We start from the raw sequence: 18,518 nt of genomic DNA, 5'->3' as shown, positions 1-18,518 counted from the left end.
CTGGGTCATTAGCAAGTTATTTAACTTTCTGAGACTGTTTCTTCAAATGCAAAATGTCATTGATAATCTCCCCTCAGAGGAGGGAAGGCCTGGTTCATCACAGGCACTCACTATGATAGCTCCAGGCCCTAGGAGTTTGGCACCATAAGCCTCAAAGCTCTGCCAGTCCCACACAGTCTCCTCACTCTATGATAGGCCACAACTCTTCTGGCTTGCCATCCAGGACCAGGGGCATTCTGGTCACATGGCACACAAAGATTCCGGCTTGAGTCCAAAACCTTTTCAGTGGATAGTCATCTCTAACAGCAAAATAAGGCTTCCAGGAAAATATGACTCATTAAACACACACACACACACACACACACACACACACACACACACACACTTTTAGACACATCTATTACAAGAAGCCCAAGCTCACAGCTAGGGTCCATAGTTGCTCTAATTGCTAATGCACTTCAATTAGAAAAGCTGGGGTTTCGTTTTGTTTGAAAAGTAATGCACTACCAAATGCCAAAAGAAAAACAGCAGTGCCACAAATACCAGTCATAAAGGCATCGTCACCACAAAGAGGCTTTGGTGCACAGGCTTCAGGAAGTGAGACTAACTCCTCCCACAAATGTGACACTACTTACCAATGGCCCTGCGGAAGTTCTCCATCAGCACCTCTGTTTTCTTGATCTCAGTCGAGTAAACTTCACTCCCCACCATTGGGCAGAAGGGGACCTTACTACCCAGTTCCTGAGCAATAGCCAGAGCCAAAGCCGTCTATAGAAGAAAGCAACAGAAACACAGTTCACAGTCCTGAAAACATGACAATTCAGAAACACATGCTACAGAACCACCAGGGACCAGGAACAGCTAAACAAACATCTAGTTCTATCGTTTGGCATGTTTCACACAATAAACATTTGATGACTTTTGAGGACAGTCACTTTATATCATAAATGGCCTCTCTAATCATCCCCATAATTATGAGATATCAGTCACTCAGACTTACCCACCTCAGGCCCAACTCCAAATGCCTCACATGACCCTCACAACCAGCCTATGAGGTAGACACTAGTATTCTCCCCATTTTACAAATGAGAAACTGAGACACATTAAATAACACAACATAAGTACTATGATCCAGATAATGCAGTGCAGATATAACCTCTGGCAGCAGGACTCCAAAGATCATATTATCATACTTAGAAGAGTCTATTCCTCAGTATCCTTGGGGACTGGATACCAAAATCCATGGATGTTCAAGTCCTGACATAGAATGGCAGGGTATTTGCATATAAACTATGCACATCCTCCTGTTACTTTAAATCATCTCTAGATTACATATAATACCTAATATAAATGCTATGTAAATAGTTATATTGTATCTTTAAAATATGTATTATTTTAGTATTGTATTTTTATTTTTTATTGTTTTTTTCCTGAATATTTTTGTTGTGGTTGGCAGATCCTACACGAGGAACCCACAGATACGAAGGGCCCCCTTTACAGTCATCCAAAATTGTTCCCTTAATATCAATACATGGCTTTGACCTAATTGCTCAGAATACACCACTAGATATTTGAGATACCTGCTTTCTGTTTTTACAACTACAGGAAAACACCAATCTACAACCCATCAGAAATAAATAAAGAAGGAATGAATGAATTCATGCTCATTTTATGTTACGTAGCCCACAAAGAATGAAGAAGGATACATCAAGTAGGATTTTGAAGCTATGAGTTGGTCTAACAAATTACACTTAAATATGTCCTGTGGTTTAAGAGTGAATCATAAATTGATTTTTGGTAAGATAATTACAATGGCAAATGCTAAACAGAACCAGATTTCATAGATGTATGGTCAAATGTCAAGTATGACAAGCAAATGCTTCAAAGTTGATCCAGAACTGGGCAATGCCATGGCCTCTGAATGCCATTTTCATCTTTTCTCAACTCTGAAACAGCAGCATGAGTAAGGCCAGCTCCCCAGGCATATGGGCTAAGGAAGAAAACAAGCTTGGAACTAAAGAACAAAGTGAAACTCTGAGACAGTGTCTTAAAATTAACAGTCAAGGTTCCTCTCAGATTTTCCTTTCTATGCCCTTTTGGTGATAGTTTTGAGGTGGTAAAATCTGGTAGAGAATCAGCGTATAGCATAGCTTAAAATGCACTAGAGGCCAGGAACAGAAAGATTTAGCGCTGATTCTGCCACTAATTGCCAGTGTGACCTTGGCCACTCAGCAAATCTCAGGTGCCCCATTTCCTCATCTGTCAAATGAAGGTACTAAAGTGCCAGGCTAGATCACAAGTGCCAAACTCACTGCCCACAACCTGGTTCCATTTGGCCTGCAGTCTCACGGTCACCTTCAGCAAGGCCGAGCACCTGGGGCTGACAGCAGCTACTCCACAGTGCACCCAGCCACTTCCCTCATCCCCGCTGCCCGTCTCATTAGGCATCTGCACTTCTGAGCCCAAGGGTGACACCTTGAAAACTGGTATTCTTCTAAGAGCAAAGGAAAAAAATCTCTGGAACATGAAAGAGCACAATGAGAGGAGCAGCACAGTAACAGCAGACTCCCCATGGGGCTATAGGCTGGACAGGATCACCATCTACCTAAACTTCACTCCCTTCCCAGTCACCTCTTTATCTTCCTTGTATCTCTGCCAGCCCCAATTTCCTACCCTCAGTTTTGAACTTCAAAGACAGTGATCACATCCAATTCAATGGCATCCTCCCTCCCTTTACCTAATATAGAAGTGATTATTAAAATATGATAAATACTTGGTTAAAAAATACTTCACATGTATTCATTTCCTCTATTTAAAGAGAGAAAGCATATGACATGGCTACTATACTCTATACCTACACCTACTACAGAGTGCTAGATAGACCTCATCAAATCTCCCCAACTAGCCTATGACCTTGATCATCTAATCTGTAAGTTATAGATTAAGAAATAAACTCAAAAGTTACCGACACACCCAAGGTCAAATGGCAAGAAGCAGCAGCATCAGGATGCAAATCCCAATCTCCAAAGCCATTATCTTTTTGTACTCACCCCATGTGAGTGACAAGTGGCACAAAAAAAGAAGTTGTTGCCAAAAGAAGGTTGAAGAAATCTCTATTTTCAATCTCATCTGAATATTTCCTTTTTCTAAAACCCAAACTCATTATTAACAGTGTGAGGGCCTCAAGAGTGGAACATGCATATGAACCGTGCATTTGCATCTCTAAAATAAGCAGTATTCCTGCCTGTCACTCAGTTAAGTTGCCTAAACTTTGGGACCCTGCAACAAACCATTAAGCAGAAGTCACCAAATTCCTTTATACACATTGGAAGGGAGTGGACAAACTTACAAAGTAATACCACAGTGCTTAGAACTTCTCTTATTTCATGGGAGGAAAATGATATAATATCATCAAAAAAAATGAAGGACACATGCTTCTCACAATATGGCACATTGGATCCACTGAAAACCTCTCCTCTTACAAAACATCTAGAAATGAATAAATAACAACAAATCCAGAACAGTAAACTACTTGCCTTGAAAGTTTGGAGACTGTGGATACAGCAAAGCTCAGCAAGGTACAGCACTTAGATAGAAACCCCTGAATAAAACCGGGGCCTGGTGTGGTGGCTCCTGCCTGCAATCCCAGCACTTTGGTTAGTTGAGGCGGGCAGATCACTTGAGCCAAGTAGTTCAAGAGCAGCCTTGGCAACATGGTAAAACACCATCTCTACAAAAACTACAAAAATTAGCCAAGGTGTGGTGGTGTGCACCTGTAGTTCCAGCTACTCAGGAGGCTGAGCTGGGAGGATCACCTGAACCCCAAGAGGTAGAGGCTGCAGTGAACCGAGATCACTGCACTCCAGCCTGGGCAACAGAGCTAAACTATCTCAAAAAAAAAAAAAACACCTCAAAATTAAAAAAAAAACAAACATAGAAATAGGACCCTTAAAGGGCCACACGTAAGTAGAAAGGATGGGCCATGACAAAATATGCCTGGGGGCCAGGCACAGGTGGCTCATGCCTATAATCCCAGCACTTTGGGGGGCCGAGGCAGATCACCTGAGGTCAGGAGTTCAAGACCAGTCTGACCAACATGGCGAAACCCTGTCTCTACTAAAAATACAAAAATTAGCCAGGCACCTGTAATCCCAGTTACCCAGGAGGCTAAGGCAGGGAATCACCTGAACCCAAGAGGTGGAGGTTGCAATGAGCCAAGATTGCACCACTGTACTCCAGCCTGGGCAACACAGCAAGACTTCGTCTCAAAAAAAAAGACATAGCCGGGTGCAGTGGCTCATGCTTGTAATCCCAGTTCTTTGGGAGGCTGAGGTAGGTGGATCACCTGAGGTCAGGAGTCCAAAACTAGCCTGACCAATATGGTGAAACCCCATCTTTAAAAAAAAAAAAAGATATTATAACAATTTAGGCAGTGTGTAATCTTTGACTGCATTGTGATATTTGATGTTTTTAAAAAGCCCAAAACTAAATTGACTTGGAAAAATGTTTTTAATTTCTAACATCTATATTTTCTTTTCATTAAAATAATGCAACTTTGTTGTCTTTGAAAGCACATTTGTTAACTGCTCATGGAATTATATGATGAACTGCCAGTCTCCTTCATCTTTGTGATTTCTCTATCACAGTTGATACGGTTACCTACTCCTTTCTTTAGAGGTTCTCCTTTCTTGGTTCCTGAGACACCATTCTCTCCCTGGCTCTGCTCCTAATTTTTTTAAATTTAGTTAATCTTTTTTAATTGACAAAAATTGGGGGACTATAATAGCAGTATCAAGGTTAAATTTGGTGAGTGTGATGATGGCATCGTGGTCATGTAGGAAGACATCCTTACAACTTACTTTCAAGTGGTTCAGAAATAAACTAGAGAAGAAGGAAATGTCACAAAATGTTTACAACTGGCTATCTAGGTATAGGGTATGGTGTTCATTACACTGTTCTTTCAACTTTTTTGTAGGTTCCAAACTTTTCAAAATGAAAAGGAGAAAAGTATTTCATAGGTTGGATTAATGGATTAATCAACAGCTTAATCACAGCTTAAGAGGCAATTACACTGGAACAAAGATCTAAAAGAAATTACTCATAATTTGGCAGAGTCAAAAAGATAAAAAATATGAGAGGCTAAAAGACAAAGAGGCCAAAATGAGAAGCTCTGGCCTAAGGTTTCTCAGCTTGGCTCCATGATATTTGTGGCCAGATAATTCCTTATGATGGCAACTGCCCTGTGCACTCTAGGATGCTTAGCAGCATCCCTGGCCTCTACCCACTAGATGCCAGTAGCACCACCTACCAAGTCATGAGAACCAAAAATGTCTCCAGACATTGTCAAAGGTCCCCTGGGAGGGCAAAACTGCCCCAGGTTGAAAACCACTGCAATCTTAACTTCGTCTCACTGGAGTTTCAGAAGTAGAGAACACAGAGAATGGAGAAAGGCAATAGCTGAAGACATAATGCTAACAATTTTTTTCTTTTTTTTTTGAGATGGAGTTTCGCTCTGTCACCCAGGCTGAAATGCAAGGGCACAATCTCGGCTCACTGTAACCTCCACCTCCCAGGTTTAAGCAATTCTCCTAAGGCTGACAATTTTCCAGAATTGAGCAGAGACATAATACTCAGATTCAGGAAGCACAATTAGCATCAACAAGATAAACAAAAATTAATCCACTCTTTGACATATCATAGTGAAACACCAAAACCAAAAATATCTCAAAAACATGCAGAAAATGGCCACCAATGATAGACTGGACAGGGAAAATGTGGCACATATACACCATGGAATACTATGCAGACATAAAAAACGATGAGTTCGTGTCCTCTGTAGGGACATGAATGAACCTGGAAACCATCATTCTCAGCAAACTGACACAAGAACAGAAAATCAAACACCACATGTTCTCACTCACAGCCAGGTGTTGAACAATGAGAACACATAGACACAGGGAGGGGAGCATCACACACTGAGGTCTGTTGCGGGGGACTAGGGGAGGGACAGTGAGGGGTAGGGAGTTGGGGAGGGATAACGTGGGGAGAAATGCCAGATATAGGTGATGGGGATGGAGGCAGCAAACCATAATGCCATGTATGTACCTATGCAACAATCCTGCATGTTCTTCACATATACCCCAGAACCTAAAGTGCAATAAAATATATATTTAAAAAATAAAAAAACATGCAGAAAGAAAAGCCAAAACCCTCAAAATTAGACTTCTCAAAAACAATAGAAGCCAAAGGAGCAACTAACATTGAGAGAAGTATTGTGAAATAGTACTGAAGAAAATATCTGTCAACTCAATTATATAGCCAAAACAACTATCTTTCAAAACAAGGGCAACATAATGAATGCAAACCCGAGAGACTTTTCCACCAACAAACTTCTAGAAGGAATTTCTAAATTATTTACTTTAGGAAGAAGAAAAATGGAGGGAAAGAGAAGGTCTAAGATATAAGGAATAGCAAGCAAATAAATGGTAAATGCAGTGGAGAAGCGAATGTTGCCTGCAGAGAGGTAACTGAAGCTCACATTTGTATGGCCCTTCACAGTTTAAAAAAAACTGTCACCACGGTGGCTCAAGCCTGTAATCCCAGCACTTTGGGAGGCTGAGGCGGGTGGATCAGGAGGTCAAGAGATCGAGACCATCCTGATCAACATGGTGAAACCCCGTCTCTACTAAAAATACAAAAATTAGCTGGGCATGGTGGCGCGTGCCTGTAATCCCAGCTACTCAGGAGGCTGAGGCAGGAGAATTGCCTGAACCCAGGAGGCGGAGGTTGCGGTGAACCGAGATCACGCCATTGCACTCCAACCTGGGTAACAACAACGAAACTCCGTCTCAAAAAAAAAAAAACTGTCACAATTTGCTTGTATATAGGAAGAGAAAAAGCTATCATCAAAGATAGCACTTCTTCCTCTTGTAAGATACCAATATAAGATACACAATCAATAATCATTTCAAAATTATAATGCAAGTCATTATCTTACAACTGATCAGTTTAATAACTGCCTGAAATAGGTAGAGCATGTTTTTGCTTAGAAAAGAGATCTGCCGCAGTTCTCACAGCAAGTCAATATCAGAGCTGGAATTTAAAGCCCATTTCTTTTCACACATAACCCCAAGCTCCTACTTGCCTACATCAAGAAGCCCTTTTGAAGAATAAGCAAAACTCAGATCAGGTACTCTGGTGAGTTTCAAGTATCTGTCCAGTCCCCTCACAAATCCCAAGAAGCCACATGGTATCCTCTGCCTGAAAGGCCCTTATCTTCCCCACAAAGGCAAATCCCCTCCCAGCTCTGAAGGGAAAATGTCAAGTCTCAACCCTTCCAGCTGTACCAGCCGGCAGCGCTGCTTCCTGCTCAAAGTCCAGCTGCATTTAATATTAGTCAATACCTCAAAGCTGAGCATTCATACTGAGTCCTCTTGTGCTGTCATGATTTCCTTTCTTTCTGCCCTGGAGAGACTGTAAGCCCCTTGAAGATAAAAATCATGTCTCTAATTCTTGTTTTCTTTTTTTTTCATCTCTCGCACAGCCACAATAGCAATGGGTAAAGTTAGCATTTGGAAGAATGCTTGCTGACTCAGTTTTTTTGTCCCCTCAAATAAGATGTCACTCAGAAGATCTTTATGAAGCCCTAAGCCAACAGAAATGTATTTCCACAGCAAAGGAGACTTGAAAGAGATAAAGGACAAATTCTAGAGACAATGAGACCCCTCCAAGGACTTCATTCTCTCTTCTCTGGAGGTAGGCCAGGATAATTTGAATTTTAGAAGCATGGATTTTAGATACACAATTGTATTATTGCACATTAGTTTTAAAACATACATATAACCCATTTAGCTAAACAAAGACTAGTTAAGACATGAATTCAGTTTGGCTTAGACACTAGGATCATTCTCTTGGGTAGATTTAAAAAATGAGAGAAAATGAGTACCTTGCCAGTTCCAGGAGGTCCTGCCAACAAGACAGCTCTTCCAGCCATTTTCTTGCTTTTGATTAATTCTACTATGACGCCACATGCCTACACACCACAATGGAAAGAAATAATAAATCAATATTAAAATGTTTCACAAGGGAGAAAAACTCAGTCCCTGGCCTACACAAACTCATGCAGCTAACACTGAGTGCCAGTGTACTTGCAGACACTGTTCTAGGCACCAAGGGTAATGAGGCAAGGCAGAAAAGCCTTGTAGGGAGGGAGGGAGACATACAAACATTGCACATATGATCTTTATCACTACCATGAAGAAAAAGGAATGATGAGAGAGAACAAGTGGCTAGAAAGTGATCCTGGAATGTCTTTCTGATGACATTAAATCTGATATGTGAAGCTCTGGGAGGGGCAAGAGTCAGTGCTCCAGGCAAAGAAAACAGCAAATTCAGAAAAGCCAAAGCAGGAACCAGCTTGGCATATCCAAGGGACAGAAAGGTTGCAGTGACCAAAGTATAGTGAAAAGGACCAGGACTATGAGGTTGAAGAGGTAGGCAAGGGCCAGAATGCAGACTTACAGTCTGTGGTAAAGTTTTATTTTACATGTAATAGATAGGATGCCACTGAAAAGATCTTAGGACTGTGTCATGTTATGATTTGTTTTTAAAAGATAGTGTTGGTTACTGTGTGAAGAATGCACAGTATGAGTACAAGTGGGAACACTGATTTTTAGCCCAGGGTATAGGGATAGACGCCAGGTATCCAAATACCTCTTGAAGTTGGGAACAAAACTGCACATATGTTCACATATACATTTTTTTCCAGGGAAAGGATACAGAGCTTTCATCAAATTCCCAAAGTAACCTACTAAAGGGTAAGAATCAATAACATAGACTACTACCTGGCCATCAGTGAACACTGTAAATACTGAATGTGAAGTGAAACCTATGGCACTATTAGATCTATTGAATATGTTTTGAATCCTCAAGATTAAATTACTTTATCATCCGTTAGTATATTTTAAATACATTCTAAATCTCTGAATTTTATTAAGCATTTGCAGTACACGTGTGTATATATACATACACATTCCATAAATGGGCTATGAATCTTCATATATTTTAGAATATTTGACTATAAGGGGAAAACACTGAGAAAGTTACACTTGCTAGGCATCTATATCTTGGGACTACATAATATAAGCTTTGCTATATTTTATTTAATAACTGAATACATGACTCTCTAAAAGGAGCATTCTTTGTCTAATAAAAGATCACAGCTCTTCTCTCTGGGCAGTAACCACACTGTGCCAGAGCCTTGTGAATACATGTTATCTCCTCCACCTCTATTCCTCAAGACTATCAAGTACCTTGGCTCCACACGTACGGCAGCCCCTCAAAAAACATGTAAGGAATGTGTGTGGGTATGCTAATTCCATTTCCACTTCAGTTACCAAAGCACACTGCCCTTAATAGAACCTAGAAGATATTCTTCAGATGCTACATCATTTTTTTTTCCGAGATGGAGTCTCACTCGGTCACCCAGGCTGGAGTGCAGAGGCACGATCTCAGCTCACTACAACCTCTACCTCCCAGGTTCAAGTGATTCTCCTGCCCCAGCCTCATGAGTAGCTAGGACCACAGGTGCACGCCACCACATCGGGCTAATTTTTGTATTTTTAATAAAAATAGGGTTTCATCAAGTTGGTCAGGCTGGTCTTGAACTCCTGACCTCAGGTTATCCACTTGCCTTGGCCTCTCTAAGTGCTGGGATTACAGGTGTGGGCCACTACACCCGGCCCAGATGCTGTATTTTTAAACAGATAAAAAACCTACTATGGTCTTTCCATACAACCCTGTCATATCATAAACCTCAGCATTGAAGCTCTTTGGGAAACTCAAGGTAGAAAAGATTTTATAAACCTTGGATATGTGCTTTTATTTACAGACCAGGACCTCTTCCATCTATTCTCCTTCAGTTTCCACTCCAGTATCTCTCAAGTAAGACAAGCTTGAATTCTAACACTGAAAAAGAACTGGAAATGATTTTAAAAGATCACCTAGTCTAATTCTCTCATTTTTCAGGGAGTTTACTGATGTGACCAGAGTCATACAAGAATCTGGTAGCTGAGGTGTGTCTTAGGTATACAGCATGACTTAACCATATCAGTTAAGAGCATGGACTCTGTGTTCAAATACACAGACTTGAATTTAAATACTGGCTCTCCCACTTACCAGCTGAGTAACCTTAGACCTAATTACCTGACCTCTACGAACCAGAATTTCTTCACCTGAACATAGTTCATACTTGTCAATGGCACACATGTTAAAGGGTGTAGGGGCAAAGTGTACCGATGCCTGCAATTCACCTTGAAATGTAAACGTGGATTGGCAGAGGGACAGATGAACAGATATATGGTAAAGCATCATAGCAAAATGTTAATTATAGAATTTAGGCACACAGATATTTACAACTCTTTCAACTTTTTTTGTATGTCTGAAAACTGTCATACTTAAGTGGGAAAAGGACAACGAATACGTTAGATATGACAAAGCAATGGACATACAGCTACTTAGCACGGTGTTTGGCACATGGAAAGCACTCACAATGTTAGCTACTTGCAGTAATAGGTGCTTAGTAAGCCAGGGTCAAACACTTTTTCTTTGGAAAGATGATGCTCAAAATGGAAACCTGAGGCTTTTCTTTGGCCCTTTCTATTTAGCAAAATCAGGCTAAAAGGCAGTAGCTCAACTTTGTATTAAGTGAAGATTTCTGTAGAACCTAAGGCTCTGCAAAGGCCAAGGGGCATGGCTCTGACCTTAGAGAACAGCAGGCAGAGAGGGTGGCTGTATCATCATAGAGCCGATTCGGGAGTCAGAAATACACGTGGGTGCAAATCCCAGCTTTACCATTACTAAAACGAGTGTCAAGCATACAGGTGAAGTGCCCTCTCCCACCCTCAGTATTTTCATCTGCCAAAAAATAATAATGTAGGTGAAAGTACTCGGCATCACTAGCACTTAGAAAAAGTAGATTTAATTGGGGTGGTCAAAAAGGATGCTTGAAGAGATGGATAAACCAGATTGCTCTTCTCCATAATTTCCACTTCTCTCCTTCAGCTCCGGGTCCTGGGAACCAAAATGAGCTTTTAAAGTCTAGTCAATCCCTGCTTTAAACTGCCTCATAGCCCGCTGTTGCGTTCACAATAAAATCCAGTTTCCTTACCGTGGCCGACAACGCCTGCAGTAACTGATCCCACCAAAATAAAATAATCATTTTGTTTATTGATGTACATGTTTATCGTCTCTCACTACACTAAAATGTAAGCGATCTTATTTCCCGCTGTATCCCAGTGTCGGGAATAGAGCCTTGCACAGACTGAGGGGACAGGGTTGGGCTGGCTTCCATCTGTACTAGTTCATGAGTTGAAGCAAACCGTCAACGGCCCCTGTGAGTCACCAGTTTTCCTGGGGCGACCCGTCGCCCAGCTCCAGGGTGGCGCCCCTCCCCGAGGCCCCCGGCCCATTTTCAATTCCCTGAGGAAACTATGGCGGGAGACCCCTTCCGCGCGCATCCCGACACAAGCCCCCAACTTCAGCAGCTCTCTCGCGGCAGCAGCCCTGGGCTGCTCGGAGCCCCCAACTCCCTGGTCCGCTGACCACACCTCTCGCGCGTTCTCCTGGCCCACGAGCCCTGAGGCCGCCTGCTTGGCCAAGCCGCTCTCGTCCAGACCCAGCCCTTTCACATGGCTGTGGGAAGCGATGCGCTGCGTCTTCGTGGTGCTCTTCACCTCCTCAATCTTCATTTTGCAGACGCCGGGAGCGAAAACCAGCGTGGAAAACCAGCAGTTAGGAAAATGCAACCGGCGCCCGGGGTTACCATGCGGCCGTTTCTAGGGCAATTTGCAAAGGCCAGCCTAGGTTGGCGTTCCATTGGTGGAAGCGGAAACGCCTCTGCTCCCCATAGGCTTACGGCTGCGCCCATCGAGACTGACGCTAGAGCTCCGGTCACCCACTTCCGGCTGTGTCTCCGAGTTGGCTTCCCCCCAAAGCCGGAGCTTCCTGCCCACACTGGGGTCGGGAGCACAGTGGGGCCACGCCCCGGATTTGATCTAGGGCTGAGGCGTAGCGTGAGGTAGTGGCCCCCGGATACCATTCCTAATCGTTCCGTCCTATCTTTTAGCACATTTGAACGTCCATACTGACGCGAAGCTCAAGTCATTACTTCCGTTTTGGAAATAGAGGAACTGAGGTTCAGAGCTTAAACTGGAACTTTTGGTTACTAATCAGTGTTTTCTGACTCCAAGACCTTTGCATCTCCCTAGAAAGGCCCAGTTCAGCCAAGCACTCCTTTCATGGACTTGTTTTCCTCTGCCTCTAGCCTCCTTCCTCCACCCAGGGATAAGGTTCCTACTAAGTTCAGTTCAGTTGACTGTGAATAATATTTTGCAGTTTTCAAAACTTCACAGCCCTGTAAGGTAGTGTAATTCCAAATGCAGCTACAAACAGGCAGAAAGAGACCCATCTGTCCAAGAAAGCACCACAAATAATCAGAACTGGAAAGCTTCAGGCTTCAAAACCTATATAAGGCTCATCCCGCCCTATGACTACAGATGAGATAATCGGCCAGCAAATTGTCCTGTCAAGTTTCAGAATGATGTTAGCACAACCTGTACCACAATTGTACTTGCCATCCATCCATCCATCCATTCAACAAACACGAGCCAGACACCACAATGCACTGGATGTAAGGTCTTTTAGGCTGACTGACAGCACCATGGACACCATGGCAACCCCCGTGACCCCCACTTACACCTCTGGATGGCCTCCTGGAATTAGAAAATCTGAAGTAACTGGAAGACCATGAAAGAAGGAAGAATGATCAACCCCTGTGGTGCCTGACTAACTTGACACTTTCTTCTATTTGTTCCTTATACTAGCCATAATTGACAAGGCAATTGGATTTTGTAACCAACCTTGGTCAACCTCCTGACTCCAGACCCTATGACCCATTCCCACTTTGCAAAACTGCCCTAAACTGTAACTTCTTGTAACTTTCCACTGCCTACCCCCAACCTTTAAAACCAACTCCTATCCCACTGCCCTCCATTGACTCTTTTTGGACTCAGCTTGCCCACACCCAGGTGAATAAACAGCAGCCACGTTGCTCACACAAAGCCTGTTTGTGGGGGGGGGGGGTCTCTTCATTCAGAGCGCACATTTTAACACTGGGGATACGGGAATAAAAGCCTTGATGAGCTTACTCCTTGCTTAGAAAACTTGCAACATGAGATGTGCTGGTACAGATACACCCAGGTTGCATGCAAGACCAGAGCAGAAGCACCTGGAACATCCTGGAGAGCCAGGGAAAGCATCATGAAGGTGATGTTGCCTTGGCTGAATCCTAACAAATAGGAGAAATTTCCTCAGAAGCAAACGATATGACACCATTTTACCGAAGAGGAAACTGACATCCAGAGGAATGGAAGGATTTGTCCAGAGTGCAGGAGAGTTTATATTACAGTTGAGACAGACCTGAAATCAAATCCAATTACATTAGTTCCAGAGTTTCACACCTCCTTGTACATCTTGATTCTAACTTTTGAATCTAGGTCTCTCTATATTTGTTTCTTTTCTTTTGAATCTAGGTTTCTAATGATTTGCATAATTACTCAGTCAATGTTTACTGGGAGCAGTTACTCTCTCCCAGTAAACTGCAGGCCTTTTGAGGGTATATACCACATTTGATTGTTTACCATTTTAACCAAAGTGCCTGACGTACAGCCTACATACAACACATCTCACAATTAAGGCTTCTCATGAATTCAATTAAGCATCTAGACCACACACAAACACATACACTTGAATTCATCATTTTTGCTGCATGTATTCTACACATTGGCTTTTATGGGACTTGGTAATGATTTCCATCAGTGAATGGAATCTTCTGGCATTTTCAGGGCCCAAAAGAACAGAGGCCAGGCCTTGGAAGGCTGAGGTTGTTAATAGTGGCATGTGGTTCATCGGCCCTAGAGACAGCACCCCACAAAAGTGTCTTAGCCCCTCATTGACTTGTTCCTGGTCATTATTCTTACATAAGGAGCAATTCCTTTCTCATTGTAGAGAAGGAAGCTTTTCCACGAACTAGTAATCAAAGTGAGGCATTCTATGGGACTGACTTCTTTTTGCATTGTCCAATTAGGGAAAAATATATTTTTTACATTGATTATTTTAAGCCATAATCTTTGTCTCTTTTGGCACAAAGAGAAGGATTTCCTTCTAGCCCAAAAAAAGGATGGGGGAATTAGAATTTTAGAGCACAGAGGAATCCCCTGGATTACTTGGTCTAGTGGTTTTTAAACCACATTCCCAGCAGTTGCGGAATCCTTTTGTGACCAGTAAGGGTGGGGATGAGGAATGCTGAGAGTGTAGGATACCAGCTCCACGCCCTCACTTCCACCAGAGCTGTTTTCTTTTTGTGTGTGCTAAAGAACAGTTCAAAAATCACTGATAGGCTAGGTGCAGTGGTTCACACCTGTAATCTCAGCACTTAGGGAGGCCAAGGCAGGTGGATCACCTGAGGTCAGGAGTTTGAAACCTGCCTGGCCAACATGGCAAAACTCCATCTCTACTAAAAATACAAAAATTATTTGGGTGTGATGGTGGATACCTGTAATCCCAACTACTCAAGAGGCTGAGGCAGGAGAGAGGTGGAACCTGGGAGGTGGAAGTTGCAGTGAGCTGAGATTGTGCCATTGTACTCCAATCTGGGCAACAGAGTGAGATTCATCTCAAAAGAAAGAAAAGAAAATCACTGATCTAGCCTTGTATTCTCATTTTACAGGTGAGGTAACTGAGGCCCCAGGAGGGGACAGGGTTTGTCCAAATTCCCAAATGCCTGACACAGATCCAATATGCAAAGATGCCAGACCTGGCTGCAAAGTCAGACGATTTCTTTCATTTCAACAGAAAACAATATGGCAGGCCATTATCCAAGCTACACAAGGCAAGTAAACAGCAAGTGAGGCCTGCTGCAGTGGACAGGGTTATTCCTGACCAGCATCCATCCCATTTCTGGGCACCATCACTCTCATTTTCTTTTAGGAAATGACCGTTCTCCTACTTTAAGTCCAGGTAGTTTTAGCAAACTGACCCCACACCCCATGTTTGTTTTAGTGGTAAACATGTGACCCTGGCCCATATCCCATCCTCTCAGACATTGTGATTGGCTCAGGAATGTGACTAGCTAGTTCAATGACAGTCAGTCCTGGCAATTTACTGGCCATAGCAGGAAAGAAAAATGTAGGTAATAGATTTGCAGGCTGGTCATCTTTGCTACTTCATGGGGAGACTCTACCTGAGAATGAAGCCAAAACAGAGGAAAGGAACACTGACAGAGATTCCTGATGAAATCCTTTATATCCCTGCATCCAGCCTCGCTTTACTTGCAGTGTAACATGGCATTTACTTTGGGGCTTAAGATGTTTGAGTTAGATTTCTATCTGTGGGTACTGAAAATCCATACAATGCAGTGACATATATGTAAGTAATTGTGTGAACTACTACATTCCAGAATTGTGCTGTGACAGCCGTAGACCTACCAGCTCTCATTCTCTTACTCCCATGACCCTTGTCCTTTCACCTCCAGGCCTTTGACCTCTCTTTCTCCAGCCCAAGCTTGATTATATCAATCACTTGGTTCCTGACCTTTCTGCTCCCTCTTTACCTTGACTTCTATAACACCTGACCTTTGAACCCACAAGCCCAGGTCAAGCCTTCCTCTGCCTTCTCCACTGCCTCTGGACGGCTACTGTGTGTGGCAGGATGCAATTACCCAGTGGTGTCCTGGAACCACTGCACAGTCATGGTCTCCAGCCTCAACTGCAGTAACCCAAGTAATGATTAAATGTATTAGCCCAAGTGGAGTGGCTCACACCTGTAATCCCAACACTTTGGAAGGCTGAGGCAGGCAGATCACCTGAGGTCAGGTGTTCGAGACCAGCCTGGCCAACATGGTGAAACCCCATCTCTACTAAAAATACAAAACTTAGCCAGGTATAGCAGCACACACCTGTAGTTCCAGCTGCTCAGGAGGCTCAGGCAAGAGAATTTCTTGAACCCAGGAGGCAGAAGTTGCAGTGAGCTGAGATCGCATCACTGCACTCCAGCCTGGGTGACAGAGTCAAATAATAATAATAATCAATCAATAAATGTTGTATTCGTTCTTTGGAGGGACTTCAAGTGATCTTCCTGCCTAAGCCTCCCAAGTAGCTGGGCATGCACCACCACACCCAGCTAATTTTTTCTATTTTTTTTGGTAAAGACAGGGGTCTTGCTGTGTTGACTAGGCTGGTCTTGAATTCCTGGACTCAAGCAGTCCTCCTGGCTTGACCTCCCAAAATGCTGGGATTATAGGCATGAGCCATCGCACCTGGCCACAAATGTTGTAATAGCCAAAAGATTGGTTCAGCTGCAGTAACAGAGAGATCTAAAATAACAGTGGATCAAGCAAGAGAGAAGTCACTTTATCTCACATAACGTCCAAGCAAGCATGTCAGCAGGTGATCTGGCTTTACAATCAGTAAGGGCTTATGCTCATTTTATGATGTGGCTTTGCCACTCCTCACATACATGGTCTATCAGGTGGTCCAAGACAACTGCTCAAACTCCTGCCAAAAGGGCTGAATTTGCACCAACAAGAAGGAAAAAGGGGAAAGAAGACAACATGCTCTTTCCCTTTAACCTTGACATTGAAATTGCACCATCATTTCTACTCATCCCAGGGGCCAGAACTTAATCAAATGGCTCGAACTAGCTGCAAAGGAGGCTGAGAAATACAGCCTTACACTGGATGGATATGTGCCCAGTTAAAAATTCAATTCCTATGTAAAAAGAAGAGAAGGTAGATTGGGAAACAACTCTCAGGCTCTATCCTAAGCTTCCACTGTGTGCCAAACACTACTGGATTCTCCTTGTATGCTGACTCAAAGGCAGGCATCACCTTCCTTTTAGCCAAGATATCCCTACTATCTGGGTCTCAGATAATAACTTGGGCCCAATTCTACCTCTCAGAGGCCTTGTTCCACCCATTACCTTTCTTTTCCTGTATTACTATCTGTTCTCCCTGATCATTCCCATAGGATATGTGCAATCTTCCTTCTCCCTCCCCATCCCAGTGTCATTACTTGCATTTCTTTCCTAGCACAGTTCTCATCTTGCTAAGTGCCCCTCTTCCCTTCCTAGTCTTCAGCTCAGTGCAACGTAGCTTTTATTCCTGCTGCTCCCTTGAATCTGCTCTTAAAAGTCCAGGATGCCACAAAGCGAGTCTTAATAAATTTCAAAAATTGAAATCATACATAATACTTTTCCAATCACAATGGATAAAACTTGAAATCAATAATAGAAGGAAAATTCATAAAATATGTGAAAATTAAACAATACACTCTTAAACAATAGGTCAAAGAAGAAATCACAAGGGCAATCAGAAAATGACATGAATGACAACAAAAGCACAGTATACCAAAACTTATGGGATGCAGCAAAAGCAGTGTTAAGAGAGAAATTTATAGCTATGAACATCTATAATAAAGAGAAGAAAGATCTCAAATTCATAACTTAACTGTACACCTAAAGAACCAGAAAAAAAAGAGAACACGCTAAATCCAAAACCAGCAAAAGAAAAGAAAAAATAAAGATTAGAGAGTAGCAGTATTCCCAATAGTAAAGAAGTGCAAGCAATTTAAGAATCCATTGACAGACAATGGATTTTAAAAAGATAGTGTATACATATAATGGAATATTATTAAGCCCTAAAAAAGAAAAAAGTCTGACACGTGTTACAATATAGATGCATATTGAGCCATCATGCTAGATAAAATAAGCCAGCAATAAAAAGGTAAATACATTAGGACTCCACTTACATGAGGTGCCTGAAGTAGTTAAATTCATAAACACAAAAACTACAATGGTGGTTGCCAGGGGCTGGGGAAAGGAAAAATAGAGAGCTAATTTGATGGGTGCAGGGTGTCTGTTTGGGAAGAAGAAAGAGTTCTGGAGATGGATGATAGTGATGGTCACACAACAATGGAAATGTACTTAAAGCCACCTAACTGTACAGGTAAAATTGTTAATATGGTATCGTTTATGCTATGTATCTTTTACCACAATTTTTTTCAAAAGATTAGAATGGAGACAAAATAGAGAAATAGAAAAACAGAGAAAATAAAAAAAACTAAAAGTTGTTTCTTTGAAAAGAAAAACAAAATTGACAAATCTTTAGCTAGATTGACTAAGAAAACAAGAGCAAAGACTCAAATTACTAAAATCAGAAATTACAGCAAAAACATTACTATTTACTATACAGAAATAGAAAGGAATATAAGAGAATATTATAAATGTTATAAACAAATTGGATAATCTGGATGAACCAGATAAATTTGTGGAAACAAACTATAAACAGACTACCAAAACTGACTCAAGAAAAAGTAGAAAATCTTACTGTAATCAAATGAGGAGATAGAGTCAGTAATCAAACCTCTACCTATAAAGAAAGCCTAGAGCCAAATGGCTTAACTACT

General features: G+C 42.2%; 1 protein-coding gene across 1 annotated transcript in view; it reads right to left on the bottom strand.

The window, feature by feature from the left end:
• Positions 1-11,855, bottom strand: part of RUVBL1 (RuvB like AAA ATPase 1) — a 40,518-nt gene extending 28,663 nt beyond the window's left edge. Inside the window, exons 1-3 of the mRNA XM_002758695.6 lie at positions 11,607-11,855; positions 7,946-8,032; positions 636-768 (exon numbers count right to left, since the gene is read on the bottom strand). Coding sequence (XP_002758741.1) covers positions 636-768; positions 7,946-8,032; positions 11,607-11,747 — 361 coding nt within the window. The 5' untranslated portion in view covers positions 11,748-11,855. The remainder of the gene's footprint in view (positions 1-635; positions 769-7,945; positions 8,033-11,606) is intronic.
• Positions 11,856-18,518: the final 6,663 nt, after the last annotated feature.

This window comes from Callithrix jacchus, chromosome 15 (genome assembly GCF_049354715.1).
Source record: "Callithrix jacchus isolate 240 chromosome 15, calJac240_pri, whole genome shotgun sequence".
Taxonomy (NCBI): Eukaryota; Metazoa; Chordata; class Mammalia; order Primates; family Cebidae; genus Callithrix; species Callithrix jacchus.
The sequence above is the reverse complement of the archived record's forward strand: the minus strand, read 5'-3'. Positions and strand labels throughout refer to the sequence as shown.